Source organism: Salvelinus sp. IW2-2015, linkage group LG33, assembly GCF_002910315.2.
Source record: "Salvelinus sp. IW2-2015 linkage group LG33, ASM291031v2, whole genome shotgun sequence".
Classification (NCBI taxonomy): Eukaryota; Metazoa; Chordata; class Actinopteri; order Salmoniformes; family Salmonidae; genus Salvelinus; species Salvelinus sp. IW2-2015.
The window spans coordinates 3146260-3166191 of NC_036872.1; the positions used below are offsets into that span (position 1 = coordinate 3146260).

Consider the following 19932-nt stretch of genomic DNA (forward strand, 5'->3'; position numbering starts at 1 on the left):
GGTTCAAAAACGATTTTAAGTATTTCAATTACTTTCAAAGAGTCGAATATTGCCATGTATTTGAAAATACTGAAATACACAGACAAGTGTATTTTCAAACACAAATATTTAAATACTGCATTTGTTCCCTGGTCTGTTTTGTCCTATATTTGGAAACAAATATTGTTGGCTATTTGAAAATAGTTTCAAATAGTAGGTCTATTTCTAGGAAATTATTTGAAATCCCCCCCCCCAAATAATTTCCTAGAAATAGGCAGGCACTTCACCCCTACCTACATGTACAAATTACCTCGATTAACCTGTACCCCCGCACATAGCCTCGGTATTGTTATTTTCTTGTGTTACTTTTTATTTTAGTTAATTTAGTAAATATTTTCATAACTCTATTTCTTGAACTGCATTGTTGTTTAAGGGCTTGTAAGTAAGCATTTCACGGTAAGGTCCATTTCGGCGGATGCAACAAATACGATTTGATTTTAAACCCAGGTCTGATGTGGACCCGTCTCAGGAGGACCAGGGTGATGGTGGTCTTACTTGGCCAGGGGTCTGCGGGCGCGGTTGACAGCCTCCAGGTCGGCGTAGCGCAGGTCCAGCTGGCAGCCCACCAGGATGATAGGGGTGCGGGGGCAGAAGTGCTTAATCTCAGGGTACCACATGGTGCGGACGTGGCGCAGGGAGTTGGGGTTGGCCAGGGAGAAACACAGCACCACCACGTCAGACCTGTGCCACACCCAAATAAGAGAGGGAGAGATAGTTGGGGAAAGGAGAGAGGGTAATGTAGGAGGGGTGGAGTAAGAGAGAGAGAGATGGAAGTACATTCCTGGAGGTCAAAAACATGTCTGAAAAGAGTCTGCACTTGTGCTGCTAGGCACAGTGAATATGGATGGCGACACTGAGCGGGCTGGGGTGTGAGGTCATAGGGCTGTGTGTGTGTGTGTGTCATGTCTACAGGCCTCTGAGGCTGGTGGGCTATGAAGCCCCTTTCTCTCTCTTACGTAAGCCCACTAAGGCCGTAAGGCAGCCAATACCACAGAAAGTGGCTAATTATAGAGCAACACACACACACACAACACACACACACACACACACACACACACACACACACACACCACAGCACACACACACACACACACACACACACACACACACACACACACACACACACACACACACACACACACACACAATAGCTGTGCCACATCAGCTACTTACTTCCTCAGCCAGTCAGTGTGATGGGCCAGGCTGACAACAGGACTTAAGGCCGTTCTCAACCACTAGTGTCTCTGAGGCACGGCTCTGACAGGCATGTGTGTGTGGCTTCCCATATGTGAATGAATATGCCAGCTACCACATAACCAGCACAGCACTAAGGGAGCCTCTCCGCTCTCAGAGCACTCCGTTCTAGTGGCAATGGAAATGGACATCAGTAAAGATAAATAGGCCAATTGTTATGTTTTTGGGGGATTTATCCGGGGTCAAAACATGGAATTCACTAAATATATTATAATCATTTGAATCAGTAAGTAGGGCTGTGACGGTCATAGAATTTTGGATGACAGTAATTGGTATAATGGCATAATTGGGTGGACTGGCAGCCATTGCGAGTGTATCTATAGAAGCGAAGCAGGAATAAAAAAGCAGGAAGTCAAAGGAGGAAGTGTATCCATCAATATGTGCTGATAATATTGTTGATTCAACTGAGACATCACAAAAAATACATTCCATTGCATGAGCCTCATAAGTCAATATAATTAGAATTAACATTCTACATTTCAGCACGGAGCAACAAAGTTTTAGTACGCTGTTAAGATTCCATGTTACTGCCCCGTTGTCCTTTCTTCAGTCAGCTGTTCGTTCCATAATCATTGGTTACACAGTTATACAGTAATTGTGCCAGCCCTAAGGCTAACAACCATGGTCAGATCAATGTTTTTTTCTAATGGGTTATTAACCCATAAGAGTCTAAGCTGGGGGAGGAGTGTGGGGGGGGGGGGGGTCTACTAAGCTATATGGCAGCCTTTCTTAAAGTATGGGTCGCGACATGTCAGAGTAAATGTATAATTATTTCATGAATTGATTTGGCCAAGTGCAACGGCACTCTCTGTTTAGCAGCGTTTTCTCTACTCAGTTTGGCAGCTGCGTGAGTGGACGAGAGATGCCTGTGTGCTTCGAGGTTAACCTGATCTTTTTTCTGCAGTTTTCTTGAAGCTCACTCCGCAGTACTGTCGTACAGCAGCAGATGATGGTGCGCCATCAGCCACTTGCCGTGTTCAAGACAACTGGGAACTCGGAAAAATACGAGGTCAAATCATGATTTCAGTGATCTTCAGGTTGGAAAGTCGGAGCTATAGAAAGAGGCCGAGTTGGATGACCGGTCAAATTGATTTGACCCAGTTGGAACTATCCCCCCCCACACACTGAAGCCGTATGTGGGAGATTTCCGAGTTCCTAGTTGTTTTGAAGCGGCAACTGAATGGACTCGAATGGACTCAAGCTAGCAACAAGTTCTGACTGAGTTCAACTGTCATGAAACGCAAATACAGTGATGAGTTTCTCTCTCTTGGTTTAATACACACTTTGAGAAATAACGAGGAGCGCCCACAATTTTGTTTTGTGCGGGTTAGTGCTTAATGAGTCTCCCAAAATGGAAAAAAATTAAAATGACACGTCCCGACCAAACATCCACAGCATGACGGTCAACCCAGGGAGTTCTTTCAGAACTGGGCAGAATGCTTCAGGAAACAGTGCTTCGACAGTGGAAGACTAAGTCGGGTGATGATAAGCAGAAATAAGGGAGTACTCTCTCTCATAGTAGTCGATGTGAGTTTCTCTTTCAAACAATCCCCTTGTACACAGCTAATAGCTAGCTAACGTTAGCCAAAGCAAGCTAGCTAGCTACTGATAGTGGAATCATAAGTAACAGTACATATGAAGATGAAACATGATCAGGCTTACTGTATAAATTATTGTTGAAAACAAGTCTAGGTTGGAACTGTTAGTGTTTAAATACAAGTCATATTTTCTATTCTGAACTGCTAACGTTATAAACTGATTGAAGCGAGATGGTTTTTGAGGCAAACACACACACAGTTCTGGGTTGCTGATCTACAGCAGGAAGCGGTAGGTAATATGTAAATGTAAGTTCAAGTGACTATGCATAGATAGAAAGCAGTAGAGGTTCTGACCTAGTTTGGCACCACTTAAAAAACAAGTACAGAAACAGTTCCAATGCTGAGTATTACCTCAGGGTTGCGCTGTCAAAAACTAAGCCCAGAACAGACATGCTTGTTGAAAACTTCAACCAGTCACACACCTCTCATTAGGACTGTGTGCTCGTGTGTGTTTTCTGGTCTATATCTGTGTGAGGCCTCAAAAAGCATCTTGCTTCAATCAGTTTATTCCAGTTTCTGATTGAAAATGATTTATTTGTTTTTAATAGCAACAGTAGACAGATATGTAAGAATGTTTTTAATGGGGAAAAACAAACCTGAATAGCTAATTAAATGGGTATTTCATTTCATTGTTATTTGTCTATATTGCATTTGTTTTAGGCAATTAAATGTGCCAATATTTACATATAGTTGCATGTTTTCATAAGCTTGGGTCCCAGGAAAACACAGACTTTCTCATTTGGATCCCAGGCTGACCAAGGATCATTCAGCTATTTGATTTTGAATTTGAAGACCCCTTGAAGTTTAAAAAATATATATATATATGTTTTTGTGAGAACACCGATTTTCGGGATGTCTCATGGTCTGACGAACACAGCTCTAGCCCTGTCACTTTTCACCGCAGATGAGGAAATGTGACATAGGCAGATGCAGCATATGGAGACGTATCCAATGCAAAAAAAGATATCTCTAGCTTAAACTGACATATGTGAGGATTTTTGTATTATGCTAATTGAATTTCGGTGGTGCGCGGACATCAACCTTAGGGGTTAAAGATGATAATGGAAGATGAAACATTCGGGGTATGAGCTCAAGTTCTACTGAAACGTAACCGGTCAACAGAGTCAACTAGGTTTAAACAACTAAGTGATGCACAGCCAAAATGATAGGCTCAAGAAGCTAGATGGAGTAGTCGGCCAAATAGGCAACAGAATAACACCGGTTCCATAGACCACATCTTAACTTCCACCAATATGTAACCTAGGGAAAATTACACCTTCTCTATATGTTCGACGTAATCTTGTGCTAAACCATGACATCATAGGGCTAGTATCGACACAGTAAGCACAAGTACACACACAAACAGGAATTTCCATTAGCATCCTGTCAAAGTGTCATTACCAGCTCTAATCTATGTTAGTGTGTACGTGCTTTTGCCCTGGTGGTAAGGGTTGTGACTATCCCTGCATCTGTCTGCGTGAATCTGTCTATGTGAATGTTCATACGTCCATGTATGAATGTGAGTCAGAGAAGAGGAGACAAAACACGCCGACACACATTGGGAGTCTATATAGCTCACTGATACCGTTGGCCAATCATTTACCAACTGCACGTGAATAAGAACTAGGAGTTTTTTTTTTTTTTTTTAAGTTTCCCCTGGGTACAGATCTAGGATCAGCTTCCCCTCCCCCGAACCTAACCTTAACTATTAGTGGGGGGGAAAACTGACCCAAGTTCAGCATCTAGGGGCAACTTCACCCTACTCTGTCATTGTCAAGTCAATCTACAAAGGTCAGCAGGGCTGCTAGCTAACCTTATGTAACCAAAGCTGGGTGTTAAGTGTTTTTACAGGATATAGAGCGAGGCTGAGCTCAAACTCCTGACTGACTGGCTGACTGCTTGGTGTATACACAACCCAGCAGAGATCCCAAGATACAGACACATACTTCCCACTGTTATTAGAGATCTTGCAAGCACTATGTCACTCCATAATGTTGACATAAGGGTTAATAACTCACGTGTTCAGTCTTTGGAATGACATACTGTAGGCATTAAATCAATAATAGGCTAACTTCTTGATAACAGTCTTCAAATAATACAATTATATATATATACACACACTACCACTCAAAAGTTTGGAGTCACTTAGAAATGTCCTTTTTTTTGAAAGAAAAGCAATTTTTTGTCCATTAAAATAACATCATATTGATCAGAAATACAGTGTAGACATTGTTAATGTTGTAAATGACTATTGTAGCTGGAAAAGGCAGATTTTTTTATGGAATATCTACATAGGCGTACAGAGGCCCATTATCGGCAACCATCACTCCTGTGTTCCAATAGCACGTTGTGTTAGCTAATCCAAGTTTATCATTTTAAAAGGCTAATTGATTATTAAAAAACCCTTTTGCAATTATGTTAGCACGGCTGAAAACTGTCTCACGGTCAACAGTAAAGAGGCCACTTCGGGATGCTGGCCTTCTAGGCAGAGTTCCTAGGTCCAGTGTATGTGTTCTTTCGCACATCTTAATATTTTATTTTTATTGGCCAGTCTGAGATATGGCTTTTTCTTTGCAACTCTGCACTGCATTGAAGGCCTGCATCCCGGAGTCGCCTCTTCACTGTTGACGTTAAGACTGGTGTTTTGCGGGTACTATTTAATGAAGCTGCCAGTTGAGAATTTGTGAGGCATCTGTTTCTCAAACTAATGTACTTGTCCTCTTGCTCCATTGTGCACCGGGGCCTCCCACTCCTCTTTCTATTCTGGTTAGAGACAGTTTGCGCTGTTCTGTGAAGGAAGTAGTACACAGCGTTGTACGAGATCTTCAGGTTCTTGGCAATTTCTCGCAAGGAATAGACTTAATTTCTCAGAACAAGAATAGACTGACGAGTTTCAGAAGAAAGTTCTTTGTTTCTGGCCATTTTGAGCCTGCAATCAAACCCACAAATGCTGATGCTCCTGATTCTCAACTAGTCTAAAGAAGGCCAGTTTTATTGCTTCTTTAAGGACAACAGTTTTCAGCTGTTCTAACATACAGTAATTGCAAAAGGGTTTTCTATTGATCAATTAGCCTTTTAAAACGATAAACTTGGATTAGCAAACACAATGTGCCATTGGAATATAGGACTGATGGTTGCTGATAATGGGCCTCTGTACACCTATGTAGATATCTCCCCCAAAAAATCAGCCGTTTCCAGCTACAATAGTCATTTACAACATTAACAATGTCTACACTGTATTTCTGATCAATTTGATGTTATTTTAAATGGAGAAAAAATGTTCTTTACTTTCAAAAAACAAGGACATTTCTAAGTGACCACAAACTATTGAACGGTAGTGTAAATATATATATTTGCTCTATGATCAAATAACAACCCTATCCAATACTCTTGTACACAGAGAGGACAGTGTGAGCATGCCTATAAGTAGTTGATTGGGGGAAGTTAGGAACCAATATACACAGGCAGTTAGGAAAGCAAAGGCTAGCTTTTTCAAACAGAAATTTGCATCCTGTAGCACAAACTCCAAAAAGTTCTGGGACACTGTAAAGTCCATGGAGAATAAGAGCACCTCCTCCCAGCTGCCCACTGCACTGAGGCTAGGAAACACTGTCACCACCAATTAAATCCACGATAATTGAGAATTTCAATAAGCATTTTTCTACGGCTGGCCATGCCTTAACACCTGGCTACCCCTACCTCATTCAACACCGCCGAAATTGTTGCAACCTCTATTACTAGCCTGTTCAACCTCTCTTTCGTATCGTCTAAGATCCCCAAAGATTGGAAAGCTGCCGCGGTCATCCCCCTCTTCAAAGGGGGAGACACTCTAGACCCAAACTGCTACAGACCTATATCTATCCTACCCTGCCTTTCTAAGGTCTTCGAAAGTTAACACCCCCCACAGCAACTTGCCCAAGCCTCCCCCATTTCTCCTGCACCCAAATCCAGATAGCTGATGTTCTGAAAGAGTTATGAAATCTGGACCCCTACAAATCAGCCGGGCTAGACAATCTGGACCCTCTCTTACTAAAATGATGCGCCGAAATTGTTGCAACCCCTATTACTAGCCTGTTCAACCTCTCTTTCGTATCGTCTGAGATCCCCAAAGAATGGAAAGCTGCCGCGGTCATCCCCCTCTTCAAAGGGGGAGACACTCTAGACCCAAACTGTTACAGACCTATATCTATCCTACCCTGCCTTTCTAAGGTCTTCGAAAGCCAAGTTACACAGAGCACGGACCATTTTGAATCCCACCGTACCATCTACGCTATGAAATTTGGTTTCCTCAGCCACGCTCAATGTCCTAAACGATATCATAACCGCCATCGATAAGAGACAATACTGTGCAGATGTATTTATTAACCTGGCCAAGGCTTTCGACTCTGTCAATCACCACATTCTTATCGGCAGACTCAACAGCCTTGGTTTCTCAAATGACTGCCTCACCTGGTTCACCAACTACTTCTCAGACAGAGTTCAGTGTGTCAAATCGGAGGGCCTGTTGTCCGGACCTCTGGCAGTCTCTATGGGGGTGCCACAGGGTTCAATTCTCGGGCCGACTCTTTTCTCTGTATACATCAATGAGGTTGCTCTTGCTGCTGGCGATTCTCTGATCCACCTCTACACAGACAACACCATTCTGTATACTTCTGGCCCTTCTTTGGACACTGTGTTAACTAACCTCCAGACGAGCTTCAATGCCATATACAACTCTCCTTCAGAGGCCTCCAACTACTCTTAAATGCAAGTAAAACTAAATGCATGCTCTTCAACTGATCACTGCCCGCACACCTGTCCAGCATCACTACTCTGGAGGGTTCTGACTTAGAATATGTGGACAACGACAAATACCTAGGTGTCTGGTTAGACTGTAAACTCTCCTTCCAGACTCACATTAAGCATCTCCAATCCAAAATTAAATCTAGAATTGGCTTCCTATTTCGCAACAAAGCATCGTGCACTCATGCTGCCAAACACCCTCGTAAAACTGACTATCCTAACGATCCTTGACGTCGGCGATGTCATTTACAAAATTGCCTCACTCTATTCAGCAAATTGGATGTATTCTATCACAGTGCCATCCGTTTCGTCACCAAAGCCCCATATACTACCCACTACTGCGACCTGTATGCTCTCGTTGGCTGGTCCTCGCTTCATATTCGTCGCCAAACCCACTGGCTCCAAGTCATCTATAAGTCTTTGCTAGGTAAAGCCCCGCCTTATCTTAGCTCACTGGTCACCATAGCAGCACCCACCAGTAGCACGCGCTCCAGCAGGTATATTTTACTGGTCACCCCCAAAGCCAATTCCTCCTTTGGCTGCCTTTCCTTCCAGTTCTCTGCTGCCAATGACTGGAACGAATTGCAAATATCTCTGAAGCTGGAGACTCATATCTCCCTCACTAACTTTAAGCACCAGCTGTCAGAGCAGCTTACAGATCACTGCACCTGTACACAGCCCATCTGTAAATAGCCCATCCAACTACCTCATCCTCATACTGTTATGTATATTTTTTCTCCTTTGCACCCCAGTATCTCGACTTGCACATTCATCTTCTGCACATCTATCACTCCTGTGTTTAATTGCTAAATTGTTATTATTCCGCCACTATGGCCTATTTAGTGCCTTACCTCCCTTATCCTACCTCATTTGAACACACTGTATATAGACTTTTTCTATTGTGTTATTGACTGTATGTTTGTTTATTCCATGTGTAACTCTGTGTTGCTGTTTGTGTCGCACTGCTTTGCTTTATCTTGGCCAGGTAAAATTAAAATAAGGATGCTTGCATGGGGTGGCATGGCTATCTGATAGTGGGTTTAGGGCAAGATGTTGAGCCCCAGAGCGCCCAAACAGACGGGCAGAGAACAGCTGAGCTGGCACTGTGCTATCAGCTGACTGCAGGCTGGCTGAGCACACACAGACAATGAGTCACTGACAATTTGAAAAGGCGCAGAGCCACACACATACACACACAGCCGCGCATGCACACACACAGCCGCGTACGCATGCACACACACACTCTCTGTCACTCAAAACATCCTGCTCAGTGAGTGAGTGAGTGAGTGAGTGAGTGAGTGAGTGAGTGAGTGAGTGAGTGAGTGAGTGAGTGAGTGAGTGAGTGAGTGTGTGTATATTTGTGTGTCTATGTGTGTGGATTAAGTCCTGCTAGCTGGCTGGGTGAGGATCAGTGCTATGTCTGAAAGGTCTGGGTGAGAGGGATAGAGATGATCCCATTATGTCTGTCTGATAGAGGAGAGTCAATATACATGTACGTCTTCCATGGCAAATAAAAATACCCAGCACTGGAATGAGTAGGTGTGTCCAAACTTGTGACTGGTACTGTATGCATGTATGTACAGTTGAAGTCGGAAGTTTAAATACACTTGCTCCCAAGGATGATCCAGACTTGTGGATGTCTACAAAAAAAGATTCTGAGGTCTTGGCTGATTTCTTTTGATTTTCTCATGATGTCAAGCAAAGAGGACCTGAGTTTGAAGGTAGGCCTTGAAATACATCCATAGGTACACCTCCAATTGACTCAAATGATGTCAATTAGCCTATCAGAAGCTTCTAAAGCCATGGCATCATTTTCTGGAATTTTCCAAGCTGTTTAAAGGCCCAGTGTATGTAAACTTCTGACCCACTAGAATTGTGATACAGTGAATTATAAGTGAAATAATCTGTCTGTAAACAATTGTTGGAAAAATTGTCGGTTAGATGTCCTAACCGACTTGCCAAAACTATAGTTTGTTAATAAGAATTTTGTGGAGTGGTTGAAAAAAAGAGTTTTAATGGCTACCACCTAAGTGTATATAAAAATCCAACTTCAACTGTATATATATATATATATCAAGAAATAAAGTTATAAATGTTTTAATGAATATCGCTAGCAACAACAGAGTAAACTCATTTTGAATTACCTACCTACAGTAGAAAATTGTAGAATATCTCCTTTCTAATGATCTCAACTTTATTTATCAACCCCTAGTATTGAGCAAATTACAGTCATTGGAGCCAATTACACTCACTGGAGTGTTTGACATAGGCTTTGAAAAGCACCCCAAATAGGCGGCCAGTGCGGCAAGTGCTGGTAAGCTTTCTTGACTTGGGCATACATTTTTGCCTTCATATGGCTAACCTTTGATTAACCAGCTAAACAGCTGCCCTTAGCGAAAATGTATTTGGAGTTACCTTCCTAGTAGCCTTAACGCGAACCAGGCTTCCCTAATTTGACAACGACGTGATTTTGGAGGTATGGCAACGTGAGACGTTTGTAGCTATTAGGCTATGTCATACTTATGGTATGAGGTTGGCCAGTCTCCCCAAACCATAGCCCTAACCTTAACCATTTGGAATTAATGCCTAAACCTTTGAGTTTTTTCTGTTGTAACCCTGTAGCCAAGCGGAAATAACTCTGTAACCACGGAGAATTAATGCGTCACAAATAGAAGTTCATCGATAACATGTTGAATTTCGAAGGGAAACTATGAGATCTTGTTGATACTGTATCTAGCTTTCAGTACACACATATCAGCCACTATGACCACGTGTGACAGTGTGTGTGTGTGTGTGTGTATGTGTGCGCACTTCAGCCCAAACGCCATATCTCAGTCTCATGAGTTGAACGGTGGGGAATTTGGGTCGATTTTAGCCAAATTAAATATTGTCAATCATTTACAATGCCATGGCCTTAGACACTGGAGGTGGTTGCATTATAGCCAGGCAGGTTGAGTTAATAGGTCAGTTACCAGAATCTGCCTGGACAACAAGTACCCTGACCCGAAAGTAGCCACGGCCTCTCAGTGAGTGTGTGTGTGCATGTTTGTGTGCCTCCTCACCTGCCGTACGCGAAGCGTCTGTCTTTGTGATGGTCACCGAAGGTGTCCCATAGTCTCAGGGACACACTGACCTCATCCACAACATCCCGTGACCTCTCCAACACCTAGACGGACAGGCACACACCACACCACAGCATGAGACAATTATTTTCAGGCTGTGTGTGTGTGTGTGTGTGTGTGTGTGTGTGTGTGTGTGTGTGTGTGTGTGTGTGTGTAGCGTGGGTCCATGCCCACCTCCTGGCACACACGGTACTGGTCAATGGCCCAGACAGTTGGCACGTGGGTGGCGAGCAGCTGGTACTGTGTGAGGGTAGCATTGCAGGCGCGGGCACAGATGAGCCTGGTTTTGCCCACTGCATTGTCCCCTACCACCACACATTTAATAGTTTCCACATTGGGCCTTTCATAGTCTGTGTCTATATCCATGGAGAGGGCCCTGGGAGAGAGAGGAAGAGGGAGGAGGAGAGAGCGGGGGTTAGAAAGTAATTCTGGTCATTGAACATAGAACTACACATTGACACATCCATACCAAAGCGGAATGTTTAAAAAAGACTTACTAGTCACCAAAGTTCCAGAGCATGTCTTTGAGTGAATTATTCAGGTACAAGCGGAACAATACTGAACAGCTTTTGCCCAAGACAACGGGCAGGGTAGCTCCTAAATCAATCACCAACAGAAAAGCTTGGCCAAGGCTAGAAGCCCGAGTCCGTACTGACCAGTAATGAGCAGCTCCAGCCAAACTCCTCCAGAGTGAACACATGGTACGGGGGCAGAGAAATAAAAAACTGAGTGGCTATTTATGTCATAACAGAATGAGAGAAAGTGGGAGAGACAGAGAGAACAAGAGGCAACTATATAAACCAGAGCACAGCCCCGGTGGAAGATTTTATTTTTGGAGGAGTGAATGATGATCCCATCTGCTGAGGGGCACTCATGAAAGACACCCCCCCCTCCCCCAGCTGATATTGATACAGCTGATATGGGCAGACCAAACCTGCAATCCTGTCCCTACCACTCTGAACAAACCATGGTCCCATAAATAGGCCGTTTGAAAGATTCATAGGCTTATTATTATTCCATTGACATAGATGCCGGCGGTGTAGCACTTCGTCCCTGCAGTGACACACATTAGCGGCAAAAAAAATGGCACCCATTCATCGGACACATGAGAAGATGGACAGCGGCAATTCCGCTTGCCCCCCCCCCCCCTCTACCCACACCTCCACTCATTCCCACCAACTCCTGCTCCTCTCATACATTTTATGTCCCATTTGTTACAGATCGAGACTATATTGTTCCAGGCCTAAACAAACAATGTCAGGTCTTGCTTAAAAGCTACAAAAAAACAACATGTTCCCTTTGGAATATTCCACGTCCATTGAGGTCCTAGAGCTGCCAAAGCCACTGAGCAGCAGGTGTTCAGGTGCAGGGCCAAAAGAAATTGTACTGTACAGCCTACCTTAGTCTAGGTGAGTGGGGAAGAGAGTGAGCCAACCCTGAGAGATTCCGAGGGAACTGAGGGAGTAGTGGCTGTCTACTCTAGGCTTTATCTGTGCTCCCTCGCTAGTTCTCCCTTCCTCTGTCTATCTAAGACACATAGTGAGGCACGTGGGTTTACATCAGTATCGCAATAGAGGGAGTCGTAAAAGTTACTATATCTTATCCTTATGTAACAGTTCTTCACGTAATGGCCAAAGCAGCTGCAAGAGGAGTGGACCAACAACAGCTCTCTCTAAGAGTTGTACATGGACAAATAGGAGGGAAAGAAGGAGCGGGAGAGCGATCACAATATCAAATCAAATGGTATTTGTCACGTGCACCGAATACAACAGTGAAATGCTTACTTACGAGCCCTTATCCAACAATGCAGTTAAGATAACTGTAAAATAACAATAGCGAGGCTATATACAGGGTGACGGTACAGAGTCAATGTGCGGGGGCACCGGTTAGTCAAGGTAATTGAGGTAATTGAAGTAATATGTACATGTACAGGGTAGAGGTAAAGTGACTATGCATAGATAATAAACAGAGAGTAGCAGCAGCGTAAAAGAGGTGGGGGGGACAACGCAAATAGTCTGGGTTGCCATTTGATTAGCTGTTCAGGAGTCTTATGGCTTGGGGTAGAAGCTGTTAAGAAGCCTTTTGGACCTAGACTTAGCAATCCGGTACTGCTTGCCGTGCGGTAGCAGAGAGAACATTCTATGACTAGGGTGGCTGGAGTCTTTGACAATTTTTAGGGCCTTCCTCTGACACCTCCTGGTATAGAGGTCCTGGATGGCAGGAAACTTGGCCCCAGTGATGTACTGGGCCGTACGCACTACCCTCTGTAGTGCTTTGCGGTCGGAGGCCGAGCAGTTGCCATACCAGGCAGTGGTATGACAGGATGCTCTCGATGGTGCAGCTGTAGAACTTTTGAGGATCTGGGGACCCATGCCAAATATTTTCAGTCTCCTGAGGGGAAATAGGCTTTGTTGTGCCCTCTTCACGACTGTCTTCGTGTGCTTGGACCATGTTAGTTTGTTGGTGATGTGGACACCAAGGAACTTGAAGCTCTCAACCTGCTCCACTACAGCCCCGTCGATGAAAATTGGGGTGTGCTCAGTCCTTTTCCTGTAGTCCACAATCATCTCCTTAGTCTTGATCACGTTGAGGGAGAGGTTGTTGTCCTGGCACCACACGGCCAGGTCTCTGACCTCCTCCCATAGGCTGTCTCATCATTGTCGTTGATCAGGCCTACCACTGTTGTGTCATCGGCAAACTCGATGATGGTGTTGGAGTCGTTCCTGGCCGTGCAGTCATGAGTGAACAGGGAGTACAGGAAGGGACTGAGCACGCACCACTGAGGAGCCCCCTTGTTGAGGATCAGCGTGGCGGATGTGTTGTTACCTACCCTTACCACCTGGGGGCGGCCAGTCAGGAAGTCCAGGATCCTGTTGCAGAAGGAGCTGTTCAGTCCCAGGGTCCTTAGCTTAGTGATGAGATTTGAGGGCACTTTGGTGTTGAACGCTGAGCTGTAGTCAATGAATAGCATTCTCACGAAGATGTTTCTTTTGTCAAGGTGGGTAGAGCAATAAAGAGACATGTCGAACAGTCATTCCTATGGGATCAACACCACCAGAGTTGAGAATAACTTTTATTGAATTTTTTTGTATGTTTACGTTTTTTATAGTGACGTTAACGGTTAATCGTTATTTGACCGGTCATGCTTATCGGTCTATAGGTTAATTTGTAGAATTTTGTGGATTAAATTGCCGCGTGTTAGTCACAATGCATTTTATTTATCACACGCACACTACATAGAGAGGTTGAGGAGTGGAATAGCCTATCACCTGTCAGACAGTGTGAGAGTAGCTCTTCAAAAAGGCTACTGGAGTGAAGCCTGCTTTTGTAAGCGCAACAAATAACAATTCTAAATGCAATCGCGTGTTAAAACTTGGTGGCCTCCTCCCGATTGGCGCAGCGGTCTAAGGCCCTGGCCTGATTTGTGGAGTGCTGCATAGATGGTTGTCCTTCTGGAATGTTCTCCCATCTCCACAGAGGAACTCTAGAGTTCTGTCAGTGATCATCGGGTTCTTGGTCACCTCCCTGACCAAGGCCCTTCTCCCCAGATTGCTTAGTTTGGCCAGGCGGCAAGGTCTAGGAAGAGTCTTGGTGGTTACAAACATCTTCCATTTAAGAATGAGGGTGGCCACTGTGTTCTTGGGGACCTTCAATGCTGCAAAAATGCTACCTTTCCCCAGATCTGTGCCTCGACACAATCCTGTCACGGAGCTCTACGGACAATTTTGTCGACCTCATGGCTTGGTTTTTGCTCTGACATGCACGGTCAACTGTGGGACCTTATATAAGACAGGTTTGTGCCTTTCCAAATTATGACTTAGAATACCCCACAATTAAATGGCAAACGTATTACCTCCCAAGATAATTATCTTCAGTTATAGTCACAGCAGTGTATATTCCCCCTCAAGTCAATACCACGACGACCCTCAAGGAACTACACTGGACTTTATGCAAACCACATTTACATTTACATTTACATTTAAGTCATTTAGCAGACGCTCTTATCCAGAGCGACTTACAAATTGACATATATTTTATATATTATATTATATGACACATATTCTGTGGCCGCATTTATTGTAGCTGGGGATTTTAACAAAGCATATTTGAGGAAAAAGCTAGCGAAGTTCTATCAACACATTGACTGTGGTACTCATTAAGGGAAAACACTAGATCACTGCTACTTGCCTTTTCAAGATACCTACAAGAGCCTCCACCGCTCTCCCTTCGGCAAGTCAGATGACAATGTAGAAAATAGTAAAAATAAAGAAAATTCCTTGAATGAGTAGGTGTGTCCAAACTTTTCACTGGTACTGTATGTGGCAAAGGGAAAACCAGCCACATCGCAGACACCGACGTCTTGCTCCCGGACAAACTAAACACTTTCTTCACCCGCTTTGAGGATAACACCATGCCACTGACACGGCCCGCTCCCAAGGACTGTGGGCTCTCATTCTCCATGGCCGACGTGAGTAAGACATTTAAGGGTGTTAACCCTCGCAAGGCTGCCGGCCCAGACAGCATCCCTAGCCGCGTCCTCAGAGCATGCGTATACCAGCAGGCTGGAGTGTTTACGGACATATTCAACCTCTCCCTATCCCAGTCTACTGTCTACACTTGCTTCAAGATGTCCACCATTTTTGCTGTACCCAAGAAAGCAAAGGTCACTGAGGCTAGTTAAGGATCATATCACCTCTACCTTACCTGACACCGTAGACCCACTTCAATTTGCTTACCGCCACAATAGATCCACAGACGATGCACTCGCCATTGCACTGCACACTGCCCTATCCCATCTGGACAAGAGGAACACCTATGTAAGAATTCTGTTTATTGACTATAGCTCAGCCATCAACACCATATTACCCTCCAAGCTCATTAAGCTCAGGACCCTGGGTCTGAACCCCTCCCTGTGCAACTGGGTCCTGGACTTCCTGACGGGCCGTCCCAAGGTGGCGAAGGTAGGAAACAACACCTCCACTTCGCTGATCCTCAACACATGGGACCCACAAGGGTGCGTGCTCAGTCCCCTCCTGTAATCCCTGTTCACCCATGACTGCGTGGCCACGCACGCCTCCAACTCAATAATCAAGTTTGCAGATGACACAACAGTAGCAGGCCTGATTACCAACAATAGCGAGACAGCCTACAGGGAGGAGGTGAGGGCCCTGGCAGAGTGAGGTCAGGAAAATAACATCTCTCTCAACGTCAACAAAATGAAGGAGCTGATCGTGGACTTTAGGAAACAGCAGAGGGAGCACACCCCTATCCACATCGACAGGACCGCAGTGGAGAAGCTGGAAAGCTTCAAGTTCCTCGGCGTACACGTCACTGACAATCTGAAATGATCCACCCACACAAACAGTGTGGTGAAGAAGGCGCAACAGCGCCTCTTCAACCTCAGGAGGCTGAAGAAATTCACCTTGGCCCCTAAGACCCTCAGAAACTTTAACAGATGTACATCCTGTCGGACTGTATTACTGCCTGGTACGGCAACTTCACCGCCTGCAACCGCAGGGCTCTCCAGAGGGTGGTATGGTCTGCCCTATACATCACCGGGGGCACACTGACTGCCCTCCAGGACATGTACAGCACCCAATGTCACAGGAAGGCATCAACCACCGAGCCATGGTCAGTTCACCCATCGGCATGGCCGATTAATTAGGGCCGATTTTAAGTTTTCATAACAATCGGTCATCTGCATTCTGGACGCCGATTATGGCCAATTACATTGCATTCCACGAGGAAACTGCGTGACAGGCTGACCACCCGTTACGCGAGTGCAGCAAGGAGCCAAGGTAAGTTGCTAGCTAGCATTAAACTTATCTTATAAAAAACAATCATTTTTAAAACATTTTTTACTTTAGTTTATTTGAGTAAATACTTTAATTAACACTTATTTTTCTTAGAACTGCATTGTTAGGTAAGGGCTTGTAAGTAAGCATTTCACTGTAAGGTCTATTCGGCGCATGTCGTATTCGGCGCATGTGACAAATACAATTTGATTTGAAATGCAGTTAACAGATTGTTTAAAAACAAGAACGATGCTGCTTTCCACTTTGCTTCATAATATAAAGTCATTCAATTTCTATAATTCCAACAGTTCACCCAAGTCAAATCGCAACTACAATATTTGAAAAAAATATGATACCATTCGCCCATGTCCTGCAGACCTAGTGTGTGTGTGTGTGTGGGTGGTGGTGGGGAGTCGTAGGTCTGGCCTTTTAATAGGCTTAGCAGTGGGAGCAGTGGAACTGGGAGCAGTGGATAGTTTCTCAGGGGGATCAGACAGAAGTCCTGGAGCACTACACCCTCGCCCTGACTATGCAGAGGTCTCTCACTCACTCGCATTGCACGCACCTGCCTCTCACAGCCAAGCCGTAACTAGACACTGTGAGAGCAGTGTAGGGTTTCATTCACAGCCAGTGACCGATACTATAGATATCATGAGTAAAGCAGCAGTCTAGACATCATCTGTTAGGCTGTCACCTGTATTACAGGGATTGAAAATGAAATAGTGGAAAGCAGACACACTGAGGAAGGTGCAGGCCAATACTTTGGATGTGCTACCAGGACATGTTGCCGTGGAAAAGAGCATACACAAATCCAAATATCTATTATATCTCTATATCAGTGCTGGCCTTATTTAAACCTCTATATTAACAGATTGTTTCAACTTCGTCTGATAATGGAAAAGTGAGTAATGAAAAGGTGGGATTAGATGGGTATGGCTCCATGTGAATGAGAATCCAGTTGTTTTTCTGGTTTGATCAGCTTCCCTTCCCCCAATCCTTACCTTAACTATTATCGGGAAAAATGCTAAATTGACCCAATAGCAATTTCTAGGGGCAACTTCACCTAGATACCTGTGACTGGGGTGTGGCGCAGCGGTCTAAGGCACTGCATCTCAGCGCTAGAGGCATCACTACAGACCCTGGTTCGATTCCAGGCTGTATCACAACTGGCCGTGATTGGGAGTCCCATAGGGCAGCACACAATTGGCCCAGCGTCGTCCGGGGTTAGAGTTTGGCCGGGGTAGGCCGCCGAGTTAAATAAAGGTTCAATAATTATTGACAGAAGTCAGACTGCAGTGAGAGGATCACTGTGACTAGATCTCCCTGCCTGCTGCCCCCTTCATCCACACACTTAAGCTACAAACCTTCTGCTACACTCCGTCTGGCCAAGGAGCACACGTACGCACGGGCACACACCACACACTAGGCTTGGGCGATATACCGTTTTTACCGTATACCAGGGTATTTAGAAATACCGACTATGCTTTTCAATACCGATTATCAATAATGCGGGATGCGTGCTACGTCACTCAATCAATCAAGTTTATTTTATATAGCCCTTCGTACATCAGCTAATATCTCGAAGTGCTGTACAGAAACCCAGCCTAAAACCCCAAACAATGCAGGTGTAGAAGCACGTAGTGCTACCGTAGTGCTACTGCTTATAAGTTGAGCATAACTAAAAGAAATCTATGATGTGTTAAATAAATTATATTCAGCTCAGGGCTCCAGCTATGCATTTGGTTTGCTGACTTGCTAGCTAAGTGGCTAGATGTCAAGAGCAAGCTTCTTGGTTAAAGAAGAGACATTCAATCCCCTCCTGGATCAAGATCTCTTTTGCCCCAAAAGATGTGTGCGTAAAAAAAAAAAATCTAGGATAATAATGAAATAGCACTTGTTTGCTCCTCCGGTAATACAGTGTTTCTGCTGCAGTCATTTAACTGTGGCGCCGCGCCACGGCAAAATCATTGCTGCCACGCCCCCAAAAAATGAAACATGAAAAAATATCTGTTGAGGTGCACTTTAAAGACGCTAGAACGGTCCATATTTACTTTTCCTCTGCAAACGAGTAATGAAGAGAAAAGTCTGACAACCCCATATTAAAATTGTTTATGTATTTACCTAGTTGGCTTGTTGTTGTGTGTTCTATGCGAGATAAATATTCCTCTCTCGACGCGCAAGCAAGTTACGATAGGGAGGGAAATCTGCATTCTGACAAGCAGTTAATGCACCACAATTCTTGCAATCGCAGGGAAAACTGTAGTTTTCATGGCTTTGTTAAGGGAGTGATCTCAGCTTTCCATTCCTACTTTATCAACTCCTAAATATGCGGGAACTGCACCATTTTAAACCCCAAGTTTTTTTTAGCAGCATCATGGTGAAGCACTTTACAATTCACCTTGAGTGCATAGGGGAGAGTGGGGCAAAATCTAACATGTGCCAATTGTAGGGTCACTTGGGGTAAAATGCCACCCTACCTCAAAATCTTTTTTTTGGGGGGGGGAGTGACTTAAATTGTGATGAGAAAGATTAGATTCATAGTTGAGCAAGAGTAGTGGCAACCAGGGAAGGTGTTTAAGGAGAAAATGTGACATGATGTGGTTTCCGTGAGAAGAACAGGCAGAGGTGCCACACCCCAAGTTACCCTAACATGTAGGCTTAAATTATATACATTGCGTTTATGCATGTTTTTTGGGAGATACTAACTAATTAAAATATCTGAGGGTACCCCCAAAACAAAAGGGAGAGGGAACTCCCCTTCAATGCAACGCCCCCATCCCCTAACCACTGGTCCGTAGTGCTACTGTCACTGTGCAGGTGGTCTGTGCAGATAAAGAACAGACAAAGACAGCCTCATGCATATTTGAGAGGAGTGTCTCAGTACAGGTTTGGGTCAGTGCAGTGGGGGCTTTCATAGAGATAGACTGAACAACTCAGCTCCCCACCTCCTCAACTCTCCCAATGCTCACTCCCTTTCTCCATCCACTACTCTTTTCTCTTTCACTGTTTCCATTGCTCACCATCCTTATTGCCCTTTTCTCTCACTAGGCTCTAATTTTACTCTCTGTCCTTTCGACACCCACCATCTCAGATTGTTCTGAAACGGTTCTGTAGTTAAAAACAGATAAGATTAGCATTCCTGAAACACAGTGAACATAATTTAGGCATACGTGTTATGGTAACTTGAGGTAAACCACCACCCAGGGTAATGCCCCCTGCCTGTACTTCTCACAGAAACCACTTCATGTCACAATCCCCCCCCCCCCCCAAACACGTTCCCTGGTTGCCACTACTCTTGAACAACTAAAAATCTAATCTGTCTCATCAAAAAAAAAAAACGTC

The 19932-nt window shown here is 44.5% G+C and overlaps 1 protein-coding gene across 3 annotated transcripts in view; it reads right to left on the reverse strand.

The window, feature by feature from the left end:
* LOC111957764 (rho-related BTB domain-containing protein 2-like) overlaps window positions 1-19932 on the reverse strand; it is an 88116-nt gene that overhangs the window by 32694 nt on the left and 35490 nt on the right. For all 3 annotated transcript variants that reach the window (XM_023978746.2, XM_023978745.2, XM_070436981.1), the window contains 3 exons: window positions 10970-11171; window positions 10736-10839; window positions 535-720 (listed from right to left, as the gene is read on the reverse strand). In XM_023978746.2, the coding sequence (XP_023834514.1) occupies window positions 535-720; window positions 10736-10839; window positions 10970-11161 (482 nt within the window). In that variant the 5' untranslated portion in view covers window positions 11162-11171. The remainder of the gene's footprint in view (window positions 1-534; window positions 721-10735; window positions 10840-10969; window positions 11172-19932) is intronic.